Below are 25808 nucleotides of genomic sequence, written 5' to 3'. Positions count from 1 at the left end.
GGAAGGATTTCAGATTAAGCTACAGATTTAAAATTTCTTAATTCTGAAGAGCCAAAGGAACCCAGCTGACCTTCCTTTGTGTTGCTCAGGAAGCAAAAAATTAAGAAAAAAAAATCCATAGATATTTCCCTTTGTTTCCTCCCTGAAGACAAACGGTACAGTGGAAACACTGTGAATGCCCTGCAAAGGGAGTCTGTGTGGGCATTTCCTAGTCAGGATGCATCCCCATAGGAACCATCATCAGCTGGAGTACACAGTCACTGGCTGCTCTATCTTGGACTGGCACAGAGAGTCCTGACTCTATTAACTGAGTCTCAGATTTTCTTCTCGAATTTCTTTCACACATCTTGCTAACTATGCACAGTGGGAAAAGAGATCTTCCTTACACAAACTCCCACTTTCCAGCAAAGCCACCAGAGTTTCTTTCTCCCTCCTGAGATGCTCCAAGCTGAGGAGAAAAAAACCCGACCACAGAAGGACAAAAGGAAGTCCCTCTCATCCAGCAGCAGAGGAGGGATGAGCCAGCAGGCACCCAGAACACCCGAGCTCAAACACTTTATCTTCAGAAAGCAGTTTTGGATGTGATGCTCCCTTTTGGTTTTGCTGCAATGATGGGTCTGAGCCAAACACTCCCAGCTGAACGCTGCAGGCTGTGGCTCAAAGAGAGCATTTTCTACTCCCACAACCAGATGCTCCCAGTGGTGCTCCTAGCTGAGACAGGGTTGGATACTCTCACAACAGGCTCAACACTGTTCCTTTTATTTCTGTCACCCAGAAATTTTCTCTCCAGTAAGACAGTGGAGCTGACTGCTTTGTGACAACAAACTACCAAACTCAACTCCTTAAAAGCAAGTTAGATTTACAGGAGACCCATCCAAACAAGCTTCTGAGGTTGCAACCAACAAGAAGGACCCAGATTTACCACAACACATCAGAGAGAAGAGACAAGGCCAACTTCATCTGCCTCACCTTTCTTTTGACCTCTTCCTCATCATCAGCCCTGATGCATGACGGGTCATTCAGCAAAGGGCTGACCAAGGGAGATGACTGCTTGGCATCAGGGCTCAAATTTGGAGATAAAGTCATATTTGCCACTGATGGTCCTCCTTGGGAATTGATGGAAAGCTCTGAAAGGTGAGGGCTGCCAGTCAGAGAACCTGCTAAGAAAATGATAAGAGAAATCAATTAGGACAAGCTTTCTCAAGAAAGTGCCACAAAGAGTTATAATCTTAAACTGCAGCATGTGAAATTATGCTACAAGACATAGCCATCAGGGTCCTCAAACTAGCCCAAATGGCCCTGAAGCCAGAGGAACTGCATCCACTTTCATTCACCATGGGACTAGTTAAGTGTCTTTTAGCTGATAGAACTGGCTGAAATTACTATCTCTGTAGGGAAGGGATCAAGGCACAGATGACTGAACTGCAGTTCTTTACCATGGGAGTGGTGAGGCAGTAGAACACCTTGCTCTGGGAAGCTGTGGCTGTCCCATTCCTGGCAGTGCTCAAGGCCAGGCTGGATGGAGCTCTGACAAACCCGGTCTAGTGAAAGGTGTCCTGCCCTTGGCAGGGGGGCTGGACTAGGTGGTCTTTAAGGTCCCTTCCAACCTAGGCCATTCCATGATTCTAAACATCAACTTAATATAAAAAATTTAATCATTGTAATCCACGCTATAAAAGAGAATAAATACAACAATACAGGACTCGTTCCAGGAGTGCCATTCTTCCCAGCAAAGCAGAACTTCAAACACTCAAATCAGTATTTCATAGGGAACTACAGGACACAAGTTAGTACAAATTTATCTAGTTGAAGTCTAGAGAAAAAGGATGACTTTCTACAGCAGTGCTGCTGCTAAGAGCAGTCAGATCTAACATGAAAGGAGAAAACTACTAGTTCCCCAATTTCTACACACAACACGAGTATGTATATTATACCTTTTAAGTCTTTCCATGCTCCTCTGATTGTTTGGGATGGAAATGCTAGCATTACATTTACATAAGAAAAGCAATACTTTTAATGCACAAAGCATGACAATTTCAGATTTTCACAAATAAAAAGTCCCATTCCATTTTGGATTAAAAGTATTAAAGAATTAGACAATTAATTACACTTCCATGGATTCATATACACTACATTAAATTACTGAAATTAGCATTTTGTCTTCTGGGAGGCAGCCAGATTAATGACTGCACAGAAAGTTTGATAAAAAATGCCCAGTGTTCTCCCAGTTATCCCCTCCTCCATACATCTGAAAAGCTAAACCTGTTTTAGAAGAAGAATCTGTCATGTGGAAGAACATTTACAGTCTGTGCCATTTTGGCATCATACATTAAAATCCAACCAAAAAAAATGTGACAAGCTCTTGACTACCACAGCTAACAGGCTAAGATTAAATGTAAAACACATACATTGCTGAAAATAATTAGGGTCAAATACAATTTACTATCATGTGATTATGTCCTCCCTAAATTATGATAGGCAAATGTTCCTGTTACTAAAAAAACACAGCTGAGATACTCCAGTAAATATTATATGAAATAAATATAATTAGGCTAGTAGTAAAACCTATTTATTTTCTGGAAGAACTCAAGATTTATTGCTAGAACATGAATGTTTTCCAGTTCCAAACCAGTTCACGTTTATAAATCATTCCTTTGAAAAGAGAAGGAAAAAACAGCACAGTTATCAGTTTATGTAATCATGACAGTTATGTAGCCTATTATAAATCAAAGTCAAAGCAGTATTTGTTTGAAATAAAGGTCTGTATTAATTCAGCTAGCAAGAAAGGATTTACCAACAGTTTCACACTAAATCAATGTTCAGTGAAATTTGAGAAAATGCCACAGCTTGTTACACAAATGTCAATTTTATTGACACTAGCACACAACTGTATACAATATTTTCCAAAGAAATGGAATTCATCATTGAGAAATAGTGAAACAGATTAATAGCAAGGTTGTAAGGTTAAAAGTACTTAACTACATTACAAAAGACATAAGAAAAGTGATATTACCTCAAACGTGGAAACAAAGAAATTCTGGCACTATGCCTGTCATACGACAGTGAATAAATGATTTGCACCTCTGTGAGAAGTTCACAGCATTGTAGTCTAGAAGTTAAATAGCACCTATCTGTGATAGATATAGATATTTTGACATATCTACCTACCTATCTCTAATCCTAGATCTAAGTTCTGATGTACTGTAAGTTTTATCAGTACAACTCAAGTATTTCAAACTACAAAATATCAAAAGGACAATGAATTAGAAAGACACCCTATCTTACAGTTGGAAGACATTAACCTGGGAGAAGTGTAATGGAAAGCATCACAAAAAATGTGCCTGGTGGCTCACAGCACAGCACGTACACCCAACTGATAAAAGACTTTGCGTGTCAATGCATCACTGACATTCTCAAAGTTATTCTGCAGCAAGCTGAAATGCTGCATCCTCCCTTTTGGTACCAAGGTGGGCACGAGCAGTGACCAAACCCAATCACCACCACCTACAAGCAAAAGCTCAGTCAGACCCCACCTGCCAACACACTGAACAAGTGAAAATTGGAACTAGTTGTAAGAAAATGGCTGCATTACAAAAAGGCATCAAAATGTTCTTCCATCAGTACATTCTGGGGCCTAATGACAACCAACACAACCATAGATATCAACACACTGGATGTTGCTCTGGGAAATGTGAGAAACAAGTTCGTTTTGGTGTGAAAACGTCAGTAAGCCATGAAGAAATGAAAACGGAGGTTCTTCCCTCCCACATCAGCAATCAGTCAGGACACGTGTCATGCTGATGGGTCATGGCAGTGGTACAAAGAGACTTTCTCTTTTTCACAGAGGTGAGGAATAAATAACCTGAATTAACAAAAGTGTTTCATCAGATCTCCTGCCACAGAAGAGTGTATTCATACAGGCTCTACTCATCAACTACATACTGCATAATATAAACAGAAGCAGAAGGGAGAAGACCAATCCTATTTACAAGGTACTGCAACCCCTTACAATTCACCCTACAGGATTCATGGATTAACAGCCAATTATTAGCCTGTCATTTGCCAGATAGCAAATGCTACTGCACACTGGAGGCCTAAATGGTTTGTAGCTGGTAACATGGAATTGTCTTCGCTCACACTTCAAGTGATTTTTATTTAGATTCCAGAGATGGGCCATCTTTCAAATTTAATGGAGTCAGCTGTATACACACAAACCAACAGAAAGTAAAAAAAGAATGTTTATCTGAGGATTATTTTAGTATCTTATAAAATTATATCCTTGGAGGAGTGGGTAGGAATTATTATGCACATGCTTCAATTATTTTCTAAGCAAGTGTTTAAGAAGAGAAACCAACACTGGTTGATGACAGTGGCAAATGATGAGAATGCATTTTACCATGGCATGCCAGACTGGCCCATCAATGTCAAAATATCTGGAGTGGTTCTTAGTTCCATTGAGCCAGTCTACTCTCCTGACACCAGAGAAAAGTGCTGCAGTAGGGAAGGTGACAAAAGAAGCAAAACTTGATTGAAATCTAACATGGGAAAAAAAAATCTATGAAACGACAATGGCATTTTACGTGGCCACAGGACATGAAAGTATTGGTTATCTTCCCAGCTTTACACATGTCTCAAATCGCTCCCCATCAACATACATATTCCATGTGCCACACAAAAAGAAGCCAGCACCTAGAATCAAATACTTAATAGCTATACCTTTGTCAAAATACATATCAGTTGCTTGCTGCAATTTGGTGGTAGGAAGGCACAGAGTGCTGGCAAGCTGCGGGAGCCCTGCCAGAGAGGGACAGGCTGGGCACTGCCCTTGGCCACCAGACATGATCCATCCCACTCACTGTACCTGTGCTACTCTTGTCACATACAGCTGTGAACCCACAGGGGCTGAGGGTGGTGCCTATGGAGTGCTCGGTGAGTGATACTGCTTTAAACACAGCTCACATCAAAGGAAAAACAGTTAAAATCAGTACTTTCCAGATGATGAAGGAAGTTTCTCCCAGAGGTCAATTCACATCATAGGTGACCTGAACTGCTTGCTGCCTCTTTGTTGACTACATAGGCAGCATAAGATGACTTGAAATCCCTGGTTAGAAACTAAATTAACACATGGGAGCTCCCCTCTTTGTAAGGGAGACAAATGGGACTCAGTGGATCCTGAAGACACTCCTCCTCCAGTCTTTTTCTCCTGAAATTGCAGAACAACAAACTCAGGCCACTTAGTGTTCTGCATCTGCTTCAAAAGGGACAGTTCCCATTCATACACACTGTTCTTTAACAGAGAGGGGGAGTACAGCAGTGTTAAGATGGGAATGTACCTTTTCTGTGGAGTACCAAGAAGTGAAAATGACTCAATTATGGAAACTGAGAGAAAACATCAACCATTACTAAAGGTGACTGAAATTCTGCTGGAAAACTTCACGTACCGCTTAAGATCTCATCAAGAGTTTTATAGTTCTCAAGGTTGTTACTATTATTATTAGAAATTAAAAACATGTTAAGAGCCAGAAAAGCACCTTTCCCACCCACTATCTGGAATGTTGTAGGGCTTATTCTCTCTTACTCCTGCTCCAGTGTCTGCTCTACAGTCAGGGGAGGCTTGTGACATCCATATCCCAGTTACTCAACTTTAATATCAGATCAGTGTTTTCTAAACTCCAGTCTGGCAAATGAAACACAAGTTGTTTCCTCTTTCTCCTTGGCATTACTGAGCATATCACTTATGAAGGCTCTTTAATAAGAAAGTATCTGTCAGAGTTGCCATTGCTGTGGCCACACAGTCTAGCTTAATTTTCTATTTTCACAGTGGTTGCATAGCTCTATCATGTATCTAAACGTTTTGGTCAGAGAAGATGCATAGTACAAAATGGCATGGGGGAGAGAGAGCACTAGATGAAGCAGCAGGAGCTTTCATATGCACTTCACCAATCATTAAAGTACCTTAGATTGAAGAAGAGTTTAATAATGGTGTCCATCCCTTCTCTCCCCAGCTGTGAACCAGGCACAGTCATGCTGCTGAAGAGTTATGGGATGGAGATTCTGCTCTGTTCTCCCTCAATGTAAGAAAAAAAATCGCACTGATGTCCACAAAAGCTTGAGGGGTACCAGTTCATCAAGCTGCACTTCTCTTCCCCATTACATGAATCAAGCTGGAGCAGTGGATACAGTTTGTTAGTTTGAAAAGTAGTTATACAACAGCCATAAATTCGTGTACAAACATCCCTGAATGCAGTACCAAAGATTTTGAGGAGGAACAGGAATTAAAAACAAACTTGTGAAGAAATACAGTGTCACACATAACCACTAACTCTGCCTGGCTTGAAGAGGAACTTGACAGGAGGAAAGGTTCACTTCGACTTCACAGCTTCAAAATGCATGCCCATGGCAGTGAGCAGAATTTGGGAAAATGGTGCACCTTCTCAATGAACCAATTTCCTCATATTTAGGACAAAGCATCAGCCAGCAATTGGACATAACAATTAAACCAGTGACAGTTTTACAGCAAAATACCAGTTAGAATGAGTAAAAGCCTTCAGGTACAAGTGAAACTAAAAATAATAAAAAAATTAATTCCATGCATACACAGTTAAATGGCTTGACATGCTTATAGTCTCATCAAGCTTGGTGTTGGTTTAGTAGCCAGCAACCTCTCAGCTGGTAAAGGTCCATGCTTTATTGGTGTACTGCAGTATTAGACAGCGGTGGGTGTGAAATCAGACAGTAACTGCTGTTGGCCTACATCAGGGTCTACTCACATCTTAAGAACAAAGAGTGAGCATTACACTCTGGGGAGAATACAAGGTCACTGGGCATCAGTCCTTTGTCTAGCCTTGATCTCTCCAGACAGAAATAGAGCAACCTATAGAAGGTTTTCCTGTTGTACCCAGGGTTAGGGTTAGTTTGCCTTTGTTTGCCTTTAAACCAACATGACACAGTGCTACAATAGAATTGGAAACCTGCAGCCCCCATGTAAGCTTATGCCACAGATACTGTCCATTCCAAGACACCTCCCCAGGACTGCAGTGATCCTGCTTACGAGCCATGGCAGACAGCCTTGACTGCTGGGTGCAGCCTTCATTAGGAAATGAAGGGCAACCTGATTGTGCTCAATGGAGCCCAAATGCCCTGGAAAAGAGACCTTTTCCCCTCGCTTCCCTCCTCTCTTTTGCTCCTCAACATGACGTGGTTTCTCAACCTGAGAGTCACAACATGGTGAGGGTTTTCATTAATTCTGAGGCGAGGAGCGCTCTGTGAGGCAGGATCACTGTAATAGGAGGAATTAGGTACTCCCAATACAAAATAGGCATTTCTGCAGTAAAAGGACATTGAGACAGTGCTCCAAACAATGCAAGGAACAGAAGATATACCATGCTTTGAGGATAGACAGAACATTGAAAAGGCTTTTTCTCCCAGAGAGGTACATGCTGACAAAACAGTGCATACAACGAAACAAAAAAATGTTTCTCTTTAAAAGGTATTAAACAAATGACAAAAATGAGAATGAAGTCCCCAGCACTGCCAATTTTAAAAATTAATTTTTACTATTGAGATTTATTTTTAAAAAATCTATGCATGTGCACACACAGAAATCAGGAAAGGGCTGGGTAAGTGAAACACTGCCAAGCTTATGAACTTTTGTTAGTGGGCCCAGGTGATTTTTTTAGCAGGAGAAGGGAAATATACGGATTCAGCTAATCAAATATTTTGAAGTGCCTCATGGAAAAGCAACAGGCAGGAGCTCTAACGTTTTCTGAACTAAATGGAAAGAACTACCTCTGATCTTGCTGAAAACCATCAAAGGCAAAAGCCAGTTCTCTTCTCAAAACAAGATTTGCAGCATTTTAAAGAAAGCATCTAATCTAATTTTAACAAGCTTGAAAGCTCTTGAATCAGAAAGCATTCATTTTCCTTCAACCTTCCATGTTCAGTCAGTGACAGCTGTATCATTACTGCCTTTAGACTTGATTTTTATCAGTGTGAACTGTAGATTTTTATGGTTCTCAGGGGCCAAAACTTTACAAAAAAAATCATCAATGAAAATTACATCTTAAAACTCTAACCATTCTTGAGCATATTTACCATTATGTCATGCAAATTTATGATCCTAAGGTCTTTACTCCCTTTACTGTAGTACCACCATTATTTACACACATACTTGTGAAAAACATGCCTGTGAATACATAGCTCAGCCAGGCACACAGGCTTTCCAGACTTCATAACATTTAAAAGAAAGTGCTCACTGCTTTTAGTAACAAACAACATAAACCAAGCTTATTCTACATGCTCTTTATAGAACACAGAATTAGAACAAAAGACAAAACACTGCAAAACTGCTACATGTCACCCAAACTAGGATATTTGTTCATATGATGCCTTTGATTTTTAAGTAGAAATACTGTATTTAAAAATATCAACGGCACCACACAGCCTAGCCACAGTGAGAAACACACAAGATACCTTTGCTCAGGATGCACATGTTGCACAATAATTATTTCCCTTACACATAAGTAACTAAGATATGTGCCTTTGTCTAGGCATACTTCAGTAACTATAGAAACTACTGAAATGGAAGAGGAAAAATTTTGCTAATGTCAGTTTCCTAGGATTTGAATTCCCTTCCTTTCTAGAACCTGACAGCACGGGCAAAATTTTTTCCTAACGTAGCTTGATTGAAACCAGAGTCTGCTGCTACTCACACTTGAGGAAAGTTACACACCAGTCTGAGCCTTCGGTCCTCATGATGTTCACTGTGCATCTGCCACTTACCATCAGCAGACCCCCAACCATCACCACCAAGTAGGAAACACCAACAAGCAGCTGGATTTCTGAGAAAAGGACTCTTCTCCTACCACTAGTGTCTGACAGCAACTAACAAAACTAAGGCCTACATATTCAAAATTGTTCCAGAAGATTCAATTTCCCTCATATATTTAGGGTTTCTCTTATTTTTTATGGAGAAGACGACTGAACCCCCAAATGAAGTGGAAAGAGATGAGCTAAAGTATACAGAAGCTGCCTTAAGAAATTACACTATTCAGAGAGAGAGAGAGAAGCATTTTTGGAAGACTAAAAGGGATTTTGGCTTACTTCACCTTGTTACATGTTTGAATAGAGAACCTCTTTACTTCACATTCGCTGCTCTTTCCAGCTGGTGACAACCATGCTGCTGAGTGACAGGGATTCTCCAGTGATCCATATTTCTGTGCACAAGGCTGTGACACTCAACTTCCTCAAACATGAGTGGAAGTCAAGAGAAACTTGGATTGGCAATTTGTTTTTCATCATTAGAAGTTAAATTGCAGCAATTAAAATCTCATTCTGAAGTCACCTCTGACAGCAGTCTAACGGCTCATTAAGATAAATGAGATTAGTTAAACAAACATGGAATTTCACAGAATTTATAGGTCAGGCATCTTTATTTTTTTTTTTTTTCTGTTAAAAGCTGTTCCAGAAATAGCCACAGTTCATGCTAATTGCATGTAGATCATACCGATGAGATATGAATCACTGGTTTTACCAAAATTCAAAATTGGGTCTGCTTCATCAGTTCAACTGATCAACATAATTATTGCTCTCTGGGTACCCTATAAACTACTGGGACTTTAAACTCTCAGAAAGAGTGGAAAGCACATTATGCCAAAGGGAACTGCAAATAAATAGGGCTATTCATTTTTTGTGTTCTTAAGATGTTTTCTCTTCTTCTCTTTTCCTTGTCTTCCTGGAGCTCCCCAGAATAAACTTCTAGTGATTACAGAGACTCTATGTTTATGTGCTTATTGTGGGACCGAAGAAAACAGAATTTAAAACATCTCTGCCTCTTAGTGAAGAAAAAGAGGGCCTATAAGCAGCTTTTAGATGTGTCTCACCCATCTTCTCTTTTACCTTCTCTGGTCACCACCAAGTACTTGCATGTACTGATAGAGAGGTCAGAACACGAACTTCTGTCATGAATGTTCTTCCTTCAGAATGAACAGAGCTGCTTCAACTAATAAAAGCCTCACTGCAAACAAAAACCCATGCTACAAATATTCAGTGGAAAAAATACAGGTCCTGAAGTAGTACTAGCCCATGTAGTGAACGAATTCACAAACCATTGTTTTTTCACTGTTTACTGGGTTCTACTGATTACATTCAACATTACCAATGCTGCTCTGTGGAGACAATTCTTTCTAGTATTGTATGTCCTTTAATTTTGAAGAAAACTAGTAGACTGATATGATTTTTCAAACTGTTGACATGCAACTCTTTCACTATGCTCATCTTCCTATAACTCAGCTCTGTAAAGATCACATAAAGTAAATGCAAATCAAGCAAACCTAAAACTTCCAGTCACATGTTCACATTTTTCACCCACGGGAATTTCTCTTCGAGGTTTTCTTTGATAAAATTTGTAATTAGCGTGCACTGCAATGGTTAGTGGGATGGTGCCTGTTAGGCAGGCTATGAGCCATGGGTGAAATGGCAGCATTAGGTGTAAATCATCTTCAGAGAACACTCCTCTCTGTCATGCACAAAGAATATATTTGCTAGGGGAGATGGACTTAAACTGAAAACAGTGCAGTCTAGGCCGTTCAGATATCAATTATTCAAAGCTCTGTACCTGGAATATATTCCATGTAGTTCTCAGCTCCTACAACAATTTGCCACTCTCCATCTTTCCTTCATCTATCTATTGGCAAAGTTAATATCCTGGGTCACTGAGAAAAATTAGATTCTAGGAAAGGCTGCCATGAAAAAAAAAAAATCCAGAAGATCCCAAGAGGACATCACAGGTTTGAGCTGCTGCTGAGTAGGTGAAAACTTAAAATTGTCTGACACGACCTTTCTACTGCCATTGTAGAGGACGGCTGAATGTGGTCAAGTAGTTGGAATAGCAAAGAATGAATCAGAGGCCCTTTTATCCAGATATTACCTAGATCTGCACGTTATTATGGACAAAGCCCTAACTGCTCTTGCAACTCATCTCCATACTTACCCAACCACATGGACAGAGTTGATTCATAACCCAACAAGAGGCTTCTTTACATCCTCTGGAAAGACAGGAGATGGGTAGTTCAGGACTACACAGTTCAGACTGGATATAGCTGCTCAGTCTCACTGGGATTCAGCTGCCTCATTTGCACCAACTGCCTAAGGATATCTGGGCACTCAGTGTGTTTGGGGCTGAAAGTTCATTATGGACAATAAAAATTTTAGAACGGTGAATCAAATGTACCATCAGCCACATTCCAAAATCTACTGGAATTGGTGGAAGAATCTGTTAGTTACCCTGTCAATAACTACCTGCTATACTTGAGATGAAGGTATGGTTAGATCACTGCTGCTGTCCAGTGTGTTCACATTTATAAATGCTTGCAACAATAAACTAGAACTGACAAGCTCCTCTTACCATGAGCGCTTTGTGAGCCAGGACAAGAATTCCTCCATCTCATCTCATCTCATCTCATTTTCAATCTTGCCCTAAAAGTTTCTGGTTTTTTCTGCAAGGTCCTTTTGATAGTCCCACAGAAACAAATTCCCAGATGAATTTTAAGGGGCTTGATCCTTGATAAAAATATAAGTTTAAAACTCCTTTCTCACTTCATTCTTGGCAAGGGCTCAGACATGAACCACATGTCTGGTGGAGGAATTTGGCCCACAGACTGTTTTAATTACAACCTTGTCTGCTGATATTAAAAGGAGCTTCTCTGGCATTAGAATGCTGCAGAAGTAATTAATCCTAAATTAAATTATTTCCTATGTAATTTATAAACTTTACTTATTTTAAGTGGAAGAATTCCATGTGTTAAAACAACAACTACTTAAATATTCAAAGCTGAAAAAATGCCAGAAGACAGAAAACTCCTCATATTGCATTTTTGAGGATAATATTGAAGTGGGGAAAGAAGAGCTGTTGAGATACTTTATTAGGAACTAGGCTAACTCCAGCTACCCAGCAGGTCTGTTCTTAAAAAGTTATGAATTCAATATCTTTGTAGACATATGAGAGAAGAATCAGGCCGGGAAACAGTATCTGAATGGATGCAAAAACAGCAAACACCACTTATAAAATTTTATATTCACTTAAATCCAAAGAATGTGAAATCTATTCACTTTTCTTAAGTAGCAGAAATGACTGCATATCTTTTTGGTGAAAATCCATTGCCTGAATTCTGATTTTGTTGGCTAATGAAGCAGGTACTTCATCCAGATTGCTATTACTTTACTTTATACCTATTGGTACTTTTGCTGCACAGCCAATAAAAAATAAATCAAAAGGAGAGTCATGCACCCACTTCCCCATGCTCACACTATCTGCTAATGTGAGCTTCGACTACTTATATTTCATTTCATATATTGTAACTTCAAGGCAATTATTTTACAGCTATACTAAACCCATCCTGTTTTAGAATCATATACAAGCAATTTTTCCCTAATTATCAACCTCACCATTTGTAGACTCATGCTTTTAACTACAGGAATAAATGAGAGTATTCCCTGTCCCCAGAATATCAGTATCTAAAGAGATGCTTTAAATCATTCCTGTTCAAGAACGAGGTATCTAATCTCTAAGAAAACCAACACACTAAAGTAGATGAGAGTTAATACTTATATTTACACAAAGATAAATTTTACTTTCAAAACAGTATATAACAACACATGCCTAACTACTGTAGATATACTTTTAAATAACCTTCACTCAGATTAAACTCTGTTAAAGTGTGCATAGACCAAGGCATTAGAAAAATTAAAAAGACTTCTCATTTTATAGTTTTTGTAAAAACAATCTTGAAAATTTTATATTATCTAAATTTACAAAGTCCCGTCACTTTTTCATCAGTACTTATGTGAATGGATTTATCATTGCTGCATGTATGAACTTCACAATGCAGCTCACTGGGAGTGACCTTCAGTTCAGTCAATCATGTCGTTCATCAGTTAAAATTCTGGGATTTATTTCTATTCTTCCACAAGAAAAATATATGAAAGTTAAAAATAAGGCCAATTTTAAAGAGCACATCTTGTCTCCCAGATCTAGTACAGAGGTCCATACATCTGGATTTCCATACAGAGGACCTCTTTCCATACAGAGGACATTTCATCTGGATTTTCTTACTTAACTTGGAGAAACTAACATCAGATTTTATTAGGATACCTTAATTCTCAATGCTTTTAGCCCGTGAAAAGTAAGTATACACAGAATTAGTCTTTTTGTCCTTCTGCCCATATCCACTCTATGGATAGAACAGAAGACAATCACCCTGGAACACAGTTATTTCTATCATTCTCTTGTCAGGGGATGAAAAATTTCTGAGGTGGCACTACTAAAAAAGTAACCTATGATAGACTAATTTGATCCTGCACAGATAAAGATTTTTTGTGATCAAAGCAAAAAATAAAACAGCCACCATGTCCAAACCACCCACCACAGAACTTTGATGTCTCTATAATAATTTCACTGAAAGTATAAGCGATTAAAAAATTTCTTGCAAAATATCTCTATATTAAACTGATAAAGGATAGAAAGGATTGCCTTGCAAGTAATATTCATACCACTCTTAATTAGATCTGTTTTGATCAAAGTTTTTTCACTTGAATTGGATCTTTCATCCTTTTTCTTGCCCAAGGAAGAGCTTGGAGTTTCAAAATCTCCATCACCAAATCAGCCTGTTGAACCCACTTAAGAAACAGACAATACCGTCATTTTTCTTGACAATACTGTCATTTTATACATGCCTGATTTGTACCCTCAGTTCATCAGATTATAAAATGAGCTATGAAGAAGAGTAGACCAGACACATTCTTGCTATGAAAAAAATTTCCAGCATATTTCAAGATTTCAACAAGTCCTGGTCTTGAATATCAAGCTGCCTGCATTTGGCCGCAAATTTATTTTTTTATTCTCCTAACTCTGTTGAGGCACTCATAAGTTGCTCTCCTTATATGGGAGAGAAAAAGATTGTAACAGACATACAAAAGAGTACAACGTACCTACTTGATTTGATTGTTTTGTCAAAATAACTAGTCAAATATCAAAGCAGCTACAACATATACCTAAAATAAGACTTCACACAACGAAGAGGTGAGAGTATAAAGTCTTACAGAGGTACCTAAATCAGTAATAATTTTCCTCTCCTCCTGCCTTTCAGAGGAGATGGAAACTGCTAAGCATCACAGAGACTTATTATTGTGTTCCAGCATCCTTTCCCTCAGGCTGGTCTGTACAACAATAATGTCTGAAGTAGCCCATGCACTGAAATTATTACCAGCCACTCATCATGAGCCCCAGGAGATGCAACCACTCCAGTGAGCAACCACAGTATCCCCTGGTCTCATCCATGCTGGTGCCTAGCAGCTGAAGACCTGCACACCATCTTCATCACTCAGGCCAACAGACACATCCTCCTCTACCTCCTCATCAAGTTGAAGGCTTCCAAAGGAGTACTTATTTCTAGGCATGGGAGAGGAGCTCAGCACAACGGGGTTTCCAAACACCAGGGGGTGAGTGAAGGGATTAATGACCTCTGAGTCGGAATCACTAGATTCCGTCCCACTGCTGGTGGAGCCCTCCATCATCTGGATTGCAGCCATGTGATCCATCATGCCAGTGGCACGCAGCGACTGCATCACTGGGCTCTGCTTGGACTGTGCCCCAGCTGGCATACCGTTGGCCATCATTTTGCCTTCTGGAGAAGACATCTTAGCCACCCCACCTCCTTTGCAGTATCTCTCTGATCTATACTCCTGCCCAGGGGTTGAGGATATCTGGCTTAGGATAAATGGATCTGTAACTGACTTATTGCAGAGATTATGGGTTTTCTGTGCACGAGGCCGTTGAGAACCTGGAGAATATCTGCAATACCCATGGCAGTTAGTGGCGTGGGTGTCCTCCTCCCCTGTCCTCGCCCTGCAGTTGTGCCCATTTTCTGAGACATAACCCTGAGAGCCAGTTCTACTCAGGCTCATGTTTGGGCTTGACTCTTTGCTACTGGGAGGCAATGGAGTGGCCAGTGGACTACGGCTTCCCGGCCCTCTAAACATTTCGTCAACCAGAGAGCTATGCCTTGGCATCCTGGGGCTTCCCCCAGGGCAGAAGGAGAGATTAGCTGTGTTATCATCAAGGTACTCTTCAGAGAGATACTGGGAAGACTTTAGAGAAGCTGAGGAATCCCTATATCTAGTTCTATTGCGATTTTCATCTCTGTAGTGAATATAGGCACCACTGGTCAAATCACCCTCATAATTGTCATTTGTTTGGGAATATGACCGGGTTATTTGTCCTCTGAGGAGATCATACTCGCTATCTACATCACTGCAGTCAATGAAAGGAATGGAGGTGCTGCTGCCATGAGCAGCCCTGGAAGCTGGACCTGTGCTTGGCTGCTGTGATTGAGGTCTGTTCTGCTGCATCCTATCCTTAGCAGGCTCCTCTTCTTCCTCCACTGTTGAGACCACTGCTCCATCCACCCTTCTGCCTTCCTTCGGACTCTTCTTCAAGGAAGGGCTCTTGTGCTGTCCAGTGTCTTCTGCTGAAGATTTCAACTCCTTCCCTTGCCGGCAGCTCTGCACTGCTGCAGCATCATTGTTGTCTCCATAGGCTCTAGCACTCTGGAAAGACAATAGAGGGAAGGCAAGGGGGAGACAAAGGGAAAGACGAAAGGGGAGGGAGGGTGGGAGGGAAGAGGTTTGGGAGGGATGGGAGCCAGAGGGAAAAGGCTGCATGTAATTATGCACCAGAATTTTGCATCTGCAGCAACATGAGTCTCTTGGAAAGAAAAGAGGTAACCCAAGTCTGCAAACTAATTAAAATTTTTAAAAAAAAGAGGTTTCTGAACTTGAAGAACAGAGAAAAAAAACATAGGCTAAACAAGGGAAGAGAAGGCAGACAATGCAGTGACAATGTAAAAAGGGGTATTTGAGGTGTTTCCATGCTCTAAGGCAGCCACTAACACTCTAAAAACATCAACCTGTTTGCACTACTCTGGGAAGCTGGAGGAAAAGATAAAAAACATACGACAAATTCTGCACAGCCTACTTAGATCCACTAAAGAAGTTATGTGTGGGCTTTTGAGCACCCTGCCTTTACTCCCTGGAGCATACCTGCCACTGGTTCATAGGCTGGCTTTTCTGCACACATCTGCCCAGCAGCCATGCTCCATCTACCTGAGCTTGTCTCAGCAATATTAAAAGGCTACAAGCTATTTGAAATGGGCTCCATCTGTAACAAAATTCTCTGAAGTTCCTGAATTTGCAGAAAGGAGAGAGTCTATGAGTATCAAAAGGAAGTGATGCATGGAAGGTGAAGGTTCAGGTAGCATTCTTAAATGCATTAAGCTAGTAGCTTGCTCCTGACATTTTAAGCTCTACCTAACATAAGGTTTTGTGATGAAAGGTTCACCTCCACAGACACAGATGAGCACAGAAAACACTGGCAAGTGGAGAAACCACAACAACTGAGTCAGGAAACTGAAGCTTCCTGACCTGCCTCCTCTGAAGGCTGTCCCAGGAGAGCCATCAGCCCATATCTTTGGAGTGTTTGGGATGTCAGCAACTGGAGAAACCAGAGCCAAAGAGTGGAAAAGGGTGAGGCCACTGGCACAGTTTGTGCTTGTGGGATTGCTGCTTTCTGTGTTTACATGTGTGGCTATGTGTTCATGTACTGTATATGTGCATTCACGTGGGTGCCTGCAGTGAATACATGCTCAGCCTCACTACCAGCTGGACCTGGGAACTTGCAGCTGCTGCAGCCCCACCACTATTGGGCTTTTGGACTTGTGAACTCCTAGCACATAGCAGCTGTCAGCAAAAGATAAATACATATGGTATCTACCAGAGATAATGGCTTAGAAGGCCAGAGGTGCAATTTTTCTGAGGAAATAATTGTTCTCCTCCCTGGTTAATACCTGGTTAATACTAACCTAACACCTTGAAATGGGCAACCAAGACCTCTCAGCAAAGAAAATAATTACACTTTCCCTAGATGCAATAGCCAGCTATAACCAAGGACCCCTGGCAGCAACACTGAGGGTTGCCATTTTTCAGATGGCCATTAGTACAGCTCAGACAAGCTCACTATTTATATTTGCCTGGTTGTCTGTAAGCAATGCTGTTTCACTCAGCAGAACCTAAAGCTTATGACACCCAAGGCTCCTTAGCTCCCAGTTAAATGGTAAGTGAGCAGAAAACTATGCTCCTAGGGTTTCAAAACAGCAATCAGTGGAGGGTAATCTAACAAGAAATGTTTAAAAGGATTTCATTTCCAGGGTTTCATCAACATCACTGACTTGTTTTGGCACCTCTGTATGCTGTTCTGAAGGCTGTGTAGTCAGACTCCTGATGGAATGAATCTTGCTGTGTTTCCTGGAGATAAAAGGAAAATCACATAAAGAGCCATTTCAGGGTTTTTTCTACAAACAGGAATCAAAAAACATGCCTCTTTTAAAACAAAACCTTTGAATAACAGCTTTCATAAAATTTTGCTCCAAAACAGATTAACATTCCTTCTTTCTGTAAAATTTTAATGTGCTATGGGTTCCAAACATACCACTGTAAGAAATGAGGGAAGCACTGAAGCAAAAATGGTCTATCAGGTAAGCATGATTCATAAGCAATGAACTATTGTCATGGTCTTTGTGGCATTTTGGCCATTACTTTCAGCTCCCCATGAGCATGATGAGTTCAGACAGAACAGGATCTAGCAAGCTGGAAGACTTTCAGTTTCCCTGGAGACCCCTCCCTTGAGCTTGGCCGTACTTTTTCTTACTTTCAGCTTTATTCTGAGCCAAATACGTCTGTTCACATACATTAACCACATCCCAGCAAAGAGGATGCAAATCAAATTGGGAGAAAGTTACCTGTGATAGTAGGACGTTCATTGCTGAAAAACAGATTGAAGACTACTAATTTTAAGTGAACTGTAAGTTTTGAAACTTCTGCCAAAACATTCAGGACCACGGGGCATTACTCATGTGATAAACTGTCAAATCAGCAGAGAAGGAATTTTTGCCTTGGACTGGTGCCAAGATCTCAGACTATAACTAACTGGAAATCATGACTTTTCTTAGATTATAGCATATTAGGATAATAAATTCATTTCCTCTCACCTTTCAAACTGCACTTTTTTGTGCCCTCCCTCCTTAACATAGTCAAGAACTTGCTTCTGAGTCCGACCACTGGAAGAAAACCAGAGTTAAAGTATTTAATACAATATACTACCTGGTCATTATAAACTTGCATTTAGCTTGCATATAAAGTCACAGCAACCAGAAAAATATTTGTCACTATCAGCCGAAACTCATGTTAAGATCACACAGAAGGAGACCTGGTCAGATATACACAGATTTTTAGCATTTTGCATGTTACTTGCCTCTTTTCTTTGCTGTGGAGCTACTTTTTGAAGTTGTTTCAGAACTGCTTAAATTCAGTCGTGTGGGCCCTATAGGGTACTACATTACTGGGAAGTCACTACAATGGAAAGTGAAGCAGGGGTTAAGCTTTCCTCTCGTGAATTAATATATTCTTGAATCCTTTTTAGTCAAATACCAGCCTTATCAGATATTGGTAAATCCTGGAACCAAGATGAAACCCCCTGACATGCACTTCATTCTTTGGTTGTGTCCTGGGTTGAGGAATATTCTATCATCTTCTTCATGAACTGTTGAAACCAGGTGAGGCAGTGCTCCCTGCCTCCTCCACTCTGGCTTATCTTCTGTTAATGGGCCCATCAGCACCTTTGCCACACGACTCACAGATAAGCCCCTCCTGGACTATCTCCTGTTAATGGGCCCATCAGGCCTTATCACAAGACTCACAATCCCATTGTGAGACGCTCCGCCCAGAGAGAGGAACCAAGCATTCCAGCCTGGATATAAGCTGAGACTCTGAACACCGGAGGGGCGCTTACCCACTGGATTCCCAGAGGACCCAAGCTACCAGACCTTTCTACAGGATCACTGCTTCAGGAAGACCACCTCATCTGGACTGCTTCCATCACTCCGCTCAGGTTGTATTCTGACTCTGTCAGTGGTCTTTTGAATTATTGCATCTATTTTATTTTACTTTCTTTCCTTTTTATTCCTATTAAATTGTATCTCTGACTTGGAGCCTCTCATTTGTTTTGCTTTCAAACCACTACAGGTTGCTACTATAAAACACACCTGTTCTGCAGAGATTTAGTCTGGAAATCCCTTTCTCCCCTTCCGCGACAGGGTATGAAGTAGTGAGAAAGCCCAGCGCTGTCTATTGTGCAAAGCTATAAACTCCAAAGCAAACTGAAAGCAGCACAGGAAACCCACAGCTCAAGAATTTTCCATTGAGAGCCAAATTCTTCCAATTCATTACAGGCTTTCAGGGCCTGGAAAAGGTTACTGAATGTAGTAACACAGATTACAGTGAGTGAAAGATGAAGCCAAAACCTGCTTTCCAAAGCCTGAGGTAAGTTGGATGCACCTACAGTTTTCCATCTACTTCAGGGAGAAACTTAACAAGTTATAGCTTGTTTACCCAACATAAGTCCTTCCATCTTAATTAATTTACTTTGCAGGCAGCAAACAAAGTGGGAAGAGAGTCAGAATGGCTATATACACACTATGTTCTTGTGCAAGGCATCTAGAGTGCATCATTCATCTCAGCAAAGAGCATTTCTGGCTGTACAGCTTGTATCAGCTTCACAAACAAAATAAACTGTATGAATAAAAGGATTTCCCCTGGCATACACAATGCAATATCTACAGTGATGCTTCTGCCAGTGTTACAAAAAGAAACCTCCAAACAATAACCCAACTATTAAAAGCTTTCCTACAGGTCTGGCAATATCACAGGTATACCTGGTCTTATCAGACATGGTCATCTCACATAAATCCTTTGTGAGCATAACATAAAGGTTCCTGCATAAAGCCACTGCTTTTAACTGCACAAATATGGGTTTATCACAGGGACATGCAACAAAAATACAAATCTCTACTCTGATACATAGGAAAGACCCTATCCTAGGAGCAGAGGATTCAAAGAATCCCCAAAAATTGCTAGGTAGTGTTGCTTAGGACACAGGTGAATTTTCTTGTGCAAAACCAGCTGGACCCTATATACTTAATATCTTACTTCCAGAAAGCTACTTTGCAACAGCTACTATAAAATTAATTCAGGGTTTTCCCCTACAGTGTTCTTCACACTATTCTGGCTGAGAAGATGCAATAGAAAATGTAAAGGAGCAAACTACAATGTACAAAAGGTGAGTTGAAAATAACAGGTTTAATCTTAGACCATTATGGATGTGATTTTGAAATGGAGAGGCAACAAAAGTGGAAAGAATGCATGTCTTACCTGAACCTAAATGAAGAACCTCTAGAAAAAAGAACAGGTTTAGGCTTTGGTTTAGGTTCCTCAAAAAGCCTGAAAAAGGCATGATGCTCCACACAGATCTTCCAGAAAGACTTGCAAAAATCTCGACTGGCCATAAGGAATTCCAGGGTGTCCTGGAATGAACTCTGAAAATTGGGATAGCATTTGCAATGTAAGCTGGTAAGCAACATGGATTAGAGAAGTGCATTCACAAATCAGGTGCTATACTAAAAAAAAACCCAAAAAAACCACAACAAAAACAAACCCAAAAGCTTCTTCCCAACTTACTAGCTTTCAGGTTTAACAGGCCCTATCCTTCTAATGCTGAGACATCACTGGTCTGCCTGTTAGTATCAAAGCTATTGCTCAAACTTCCTTTCATTGACAAAGATGACAGAGACAAAGCAGTGGTCTGAATGTTACTGAGAAGTTGTTGATTATATGCTATACTTAAAGAATTGATGATACAGTACCAGTTGCAACCAGAAGATGACTCTGGGACATTCTATTATGATTGATTCAGTTTACATGTCCTTTGCCAGGACTGCTCACCTCAGATGCCAGGTTGATGTACACAGTGCCAACAGTGAACACAAGCAATTAAAATGTTCATGAGGTGTTAAAAATCACGTGTGATCTGTGAGTAGAAATTTATCAAATGACCTTTCATTAACTTCATCAACTCCTAACAAGGACTTACATTCACATCAGGCCGTAGTTTGATAAGAAAACGTTTCCTCTTGAAGCTCAGCTTTCGAACCTTAGCCCAGTTGAAGGCATTGATCTTGGTGTGACCCTACAGAGAACAAAGCCAGCTGGATTTAATCATTCCAGATACGAATGGAAAAATCTAAACCACTAAAGAAGCTTGTCATAAATTAATCATCTGTTCACTTAACTTGAAATGATGATATTTCTTATAACTCATCCTCTGATAATGCAAACCATAAACATCTGGTGCAATGACTGAAGGCAGGCACTTATGGTTAAACTCTTGCAATACAGGACTAGTTACTGTGAAAATACCCAACCCAGTATCACTGCACAAGACAGGGTGGACCAGATTTTGCTGTCTTGTGCCACTATGCAGACTCAAGATTTTTTGTGGACTAAATCACCTTCCAAAGGTGCCTCACTCTATTTCCACCAGTGACAGAGAATGTAGGGAATTCAGACACGTCGCCTCACTTTGATGAGGTAGATTTCCTCCCTCTTTTTATGTCTTCAGGGCAAAATAAATATCCCTTTAAATATTGCTGTGGAAAAACAAGCAACTGCAGGTTTTGTATTGGAAGTACAAAATACTGTGCGTATTTTGACCTTTCATGGGGAACACCAGAAGCAAAAGCAATCTAAACAAATTATTTGTCTCTGAAGAGCCACAAAATGATTTTCTGGGAAAATGCAAGCAATACCACAAGCAAACATCAAGAAGGAAATTATCTTCATAATACTACAACTCTCAGCCACTACAGCATTAGCCCCTAGCCTCCAGAAGTTTCATTCTCAACCTATGTCAGCAGGTATTGGAGGTACTATGTTGAAATATTCACTATAGCAGTTTGCTCAATTAGGACTTCAAGGCAAACATTCCTAGAGCACAGCACGGAAGTTTCAGATAACTACTACTGGATTGCTAAATGCTGAAACCCACGTTGATTTGGGTACCATCACTAGACAGCTGTAGGAGTAATGACAGTGTAATGATCTCTGCTAAGTCAACCAGCTGTCTAAGAATCACATAATTAATCTACTTAAAATAATCAGCAGCACTGACACTGATTTATAAATAAATGGCAGACTTTAAGTCTGAATACAGCTTATGCCATTTCGAGAGTGAACCTTTATTTTCATTGGGGTCATTCTAACGAGATCCTCATATTTCTTATAAAAATAAGAACTTAGCTCTTGACCTATGAAGTGTTTGAAGGAAGCCCTAAGCCTATTGACAGACACCAGTTGTTGGGCAGACTCCAGCAGGTCAGAGCCCAACTTCCTTTTCAGCATTCAGCCCTGGAGCTTGACCTAGTAAAATTTCCAAGTTTTTCAGAAACTTTGAAAACAAAACAAAACTGTTTTGGAACTCCCAAACACATTAGGTAAAGAAGACATGACTTCAGACCTTGACAAATCAAGCCTTGGGTCATCAGCCTGCAGCTACACTTTACAAAAGGATCTCAGCTGCCTGCTGGGGCTCTGAGGTCCATGCTGCTTTCTGTGGACACACACTTTCACCTTGAAAACAGTCTTAATTTACAAGGCTTGGCAATTCATTAATTCAGCTGATGAAAATGCTGTGGTGGAGCAGGGGAAGGGCCTGAACATACAATTGTTTGAGTTATATGCATTTTGCTTTTCTAATACTGTCCTAGCGTTCTCATGTTTCAAGCTATGCTTCAGTTTTGGGATTCTACTACCAACTCATTTAGTCGATCAGGGATCTTTTTAATTTGCTGCCTCTTTTTGGCTGTTTGTTAGGTTGGGATTTTTAAATCTTATCTCGGAGCATTTGGGTCAGACACTTCTGGGCTTGTTTGTTGCTGTTACTTTTCTTTATGAAAGGACTCAATGTACTTTGTAAGGCTGGAAACACTAGTATTTTCATTTCAGTCAAACAGTTGAAATGAATAGTCTTTTTTGACAGTTGTAAAAAGGGGCATTTTAAAGAACAGTGTACTTACTGTTTTTAGCACAGAATCAGGTATGCATCTAAGGTGAAAGCAGCTGACACCAGCTGACTACCTGTAGCTCCACCATTGTAAAAGCCAAATTTGTTATTTACATAAGGGGAACTGCAGAATAAGAATTTTTACAAATTTACTAATGATGCTTCATGAGTAGTTACTAGACTGACTGGGGTAGGAAAGGAGAGGAAAGAAATAAAAGGAAAACAGTTTGGATCTTTAAGTGAAAGAAGTAAGAGCCACGGATTTAGCAAAGATACAACGGCCAAGGCTGGTCAAGAAAATTGCAAAAACTCTGATGAAGTAACACTACAGGGAGTTTGTATTTACTGCCTTCATCCTTCTGCATGGACTCCAGTTGTCTGTTGTTTCACTTGTCTCTGCTTCTCACCCATTTAATGTGCACCATACCTGCAAGACCTACCTGCTCCTACATGTAGGAGAAGTCAGCATGAACAACCCGCAAATCATGAGCCATGGCTCACTTTGCATCTTGAACAGCACATTGTGGGTGCAGATGGAGTTCTACACTGTGCATTCACATAAGGTAGGAGTCCTGGAAGTGAAGGACCTAATGCAGCTATAACAGGCTTAAGATCATTCTTAGAAAAATTTTGGAAGTCCCTGCATTTTCCCAACTGAATACTTGTAGACATGGCTGAGTTCCTGAATTCTTACTGCCATCAGAAATCTCTCTGTTTTATGAAGTACAAAATCATGTCCCGAGCAGCTCTAACCTGAAACACCAGAATGCCTGTGTTGGCAACAGCCAGGTTGATTTTTGTCCCCTCCCTGTCCTTGGCTGGATGCAAGCGTATCCCGTACATCTCCAGCCGACGGGCAATCTCCAAAAGCTGGAAGTCAGACTCTGCTGGTGTCTGTCCCCTTGAGAAAGAAAACAGACAACACTCACAAGCTTGTCACACCTTTTAATAGAGATCAAGAGGTCCTCCAGAGAACAAAGAGACATTTGATCAAAGAGACTGAAAACTGTCAGAGGTATAATATCTCCATGGTTTTTCTATGTCCCCAGACTCATATCAACTAGAACAACAACTTCGTCTAAACAAATATCAAATCCACAGATTTTACACTCTATTATAAATTTTGATCCCTCCAATTCTGAGACACCTGATACAGCTAGATTTTAAACCATTAGCTCTAACAGAATTTACTACCTCCCTTTGTTTTTTCCACTGGAAAACATGCCATATTCCTAAAAAAAAAAATCATGAACTGAAGCGTGTAATGATGCTATTCATTGTAGAAGTGAATGTAATACTGAAATGAAGTAAAACAGAAGTAATGAAAACCTCACCATAAATGTTGTGGAGCCATAGGCACCACCATCATTAATTGTGATGAAATTACACAAAGCTTTGATTATTACTGCCATAGAAACCACTACCACTTGCCTATTATTCAATCTATCTCAAAAATGAAACTGTTCACATCTTGAAATGTTTTCGACAGCGAAAAAATACTTTTCTATGCCTTATTGGTACTTCTGTTCACCATCTTCCTAGTACAGGTCTTTTCTCCAGACATTAGGATACCAATTTGCATCATCATCTTGAATTCTGTTCCCCTAAATCAATAATCCTGCAAGCACTCTGTGCTTTTCCTAAAACTATCACTAAACCCCTTCTTCAACTTATCTCAAAATATGGCATGGAAAGGTTGAAAGGCAACATTCAGTGTCCTTGAAACCAAAGGACTGCTGTCAGAAGTGCTTGACTGATCAGTCGTGATTTGCAATCATACCTGCATGCACAAAATCAGCAGTAAAGCATTTTGTATGAAATAGACTGTAAAATAACAGCATGCTTGAATGAATATCGAATCAATTGCGCTTTAAACATCTTGTTATGATGATGGGAAAAAGGCAGGCGTAACCTTCAGAAAGTTCATAGGCTTTAACAGTTTTTGAGAAGCAATCTTTGAGAAACTCAGAGGTCCAAAGCTCTTTTGTACTTCAGATCTAGCATATACTTACCATTAGAACTACTCTACAGGAAAAGAAGGCCAGTAACAAAAATAAAGAAGTCTTACATGTGGTTACGGTGAAATTCCATGATTTTGTCTTCTAGTGCTTCTTGATGAGGTATATATTTGTTCTTCGCTAAGTGTTCACGATCTATGGTTTCATCAAAATCCCCAATCTCAGCTGTGGAGAATTTTAAGAGGAGTCTATTAAAACACTATATTACATCTGAATAATCTGGTCAATCCAAAATACCCAGACAGCTGGGAAGAGGGCAGAGAAGCAAACACACTTCCTTGCAACCTGTGTCACGGTTTTATGATTCATATTCCCACTACATTATCTTCCACAGATTACTCTCTTCTCCTCTGTGTTAGTATTTGATAAGTGAGAAGAAGCCCCAGGATTTCTCCCATCTACCACAACTAAGTTGTTGGATGTCAACTGAAGAGGTGAAGCCATCTGTGCTACCTTGACTTGTGTGGGGTATAAGGGCAGGGGTAACAGGGAGGGCAGCACTAATTGAGCAGAACTCATCCATCTCTCTCACACTCTCTCATGGTGCTCAGATGCCTCTCCATGCAGAAGCCAAGCACTAGCTTCCTGTACAGGCCCATGTCCCAAATGGTAACCTTTGAGAGAAAGTCAGAAAGATGGTTCTGCTTGCTTGTTTTAACACCATCTTGTAATCCACCTCATGGGATTATGAAACCTTTGTCTTCCTCTAATTCTGCAGCAGTTTGAGATACATTCTGTCTCCCTCCTCCTCAAAGCTGCTCCCATCTGCTGCAGTTATTCAACACTGT

At 40.3% G+C, this 25808-nt stretch overlaps 1 protein-coding gene across 4 annotated transcripts in view; it reads right to left on the bottom strand.

Annotated features, from left to right (window-relative positions):
- Positions 1-25808, bottom strand: part of FARP1 (FERM, ARH/RhoGEF and pleckstrin domain protein 1) — a 210423-nt gene that overhangs the window by 30854 nt on the left and 153761 nt on the right. Inside the window, exons 7-14 of one of the 4 annotated variants that reach the window (XM_066176379.1) lie at positions 25071-25185; positions 23756-23903; positions 21035-21130; positions 20317-20480; positions 18099-18167; positions 17280-17355; positions 15366-15603; positions 970-1160 (exon numbers count right to left, since the gene is read on the bottom strand). In XM_066176379.1, the coding sequence (XP_066032476.1) occupies positions 970-1160; positions 15366-15603; positions 17280-17355; positions 18099-18167; positions 20317-20480; positions 21035-21130; positions 23756-23903; positions 25071-25185 (1097 nt within the window). The remainder of the gene's footprint in view (positions 1-969; positions 1161-15365; positions 15604-17279; positions 17356-18098; positions 18168-20316; positions 20481-21034; positions 21131-23755; positions 23904-25070; positions 25186-25808) is intronic. The other 3 variants (XM_066176381.1, XM_066176382.1, XM_066176380.1) reach the window with 3 other exon arrangements.

Source organism: Chamaea fasciata, unplaced genomic scaffold (assembly GCF_029207755.1).
Source record: "Chamaea fasciata isolate MVZ Bird 193981 ecotype frontalis unplaced genomic scaffold, bChaFas1.0.hap1 SCAF_2, whole genome shotgun sequence".
Lineage (NCBI taxonomy): Eukaryota > Metazoa > Chordata > Aves > Passeriformes > Sylviidae > Chamaea > Chamaea fasciata.
The sequence above is the reverse complement of the archived record's forward strand: the minus strand, read 5'-3'. Positions and strand labels throughout refer to the sequence as shown.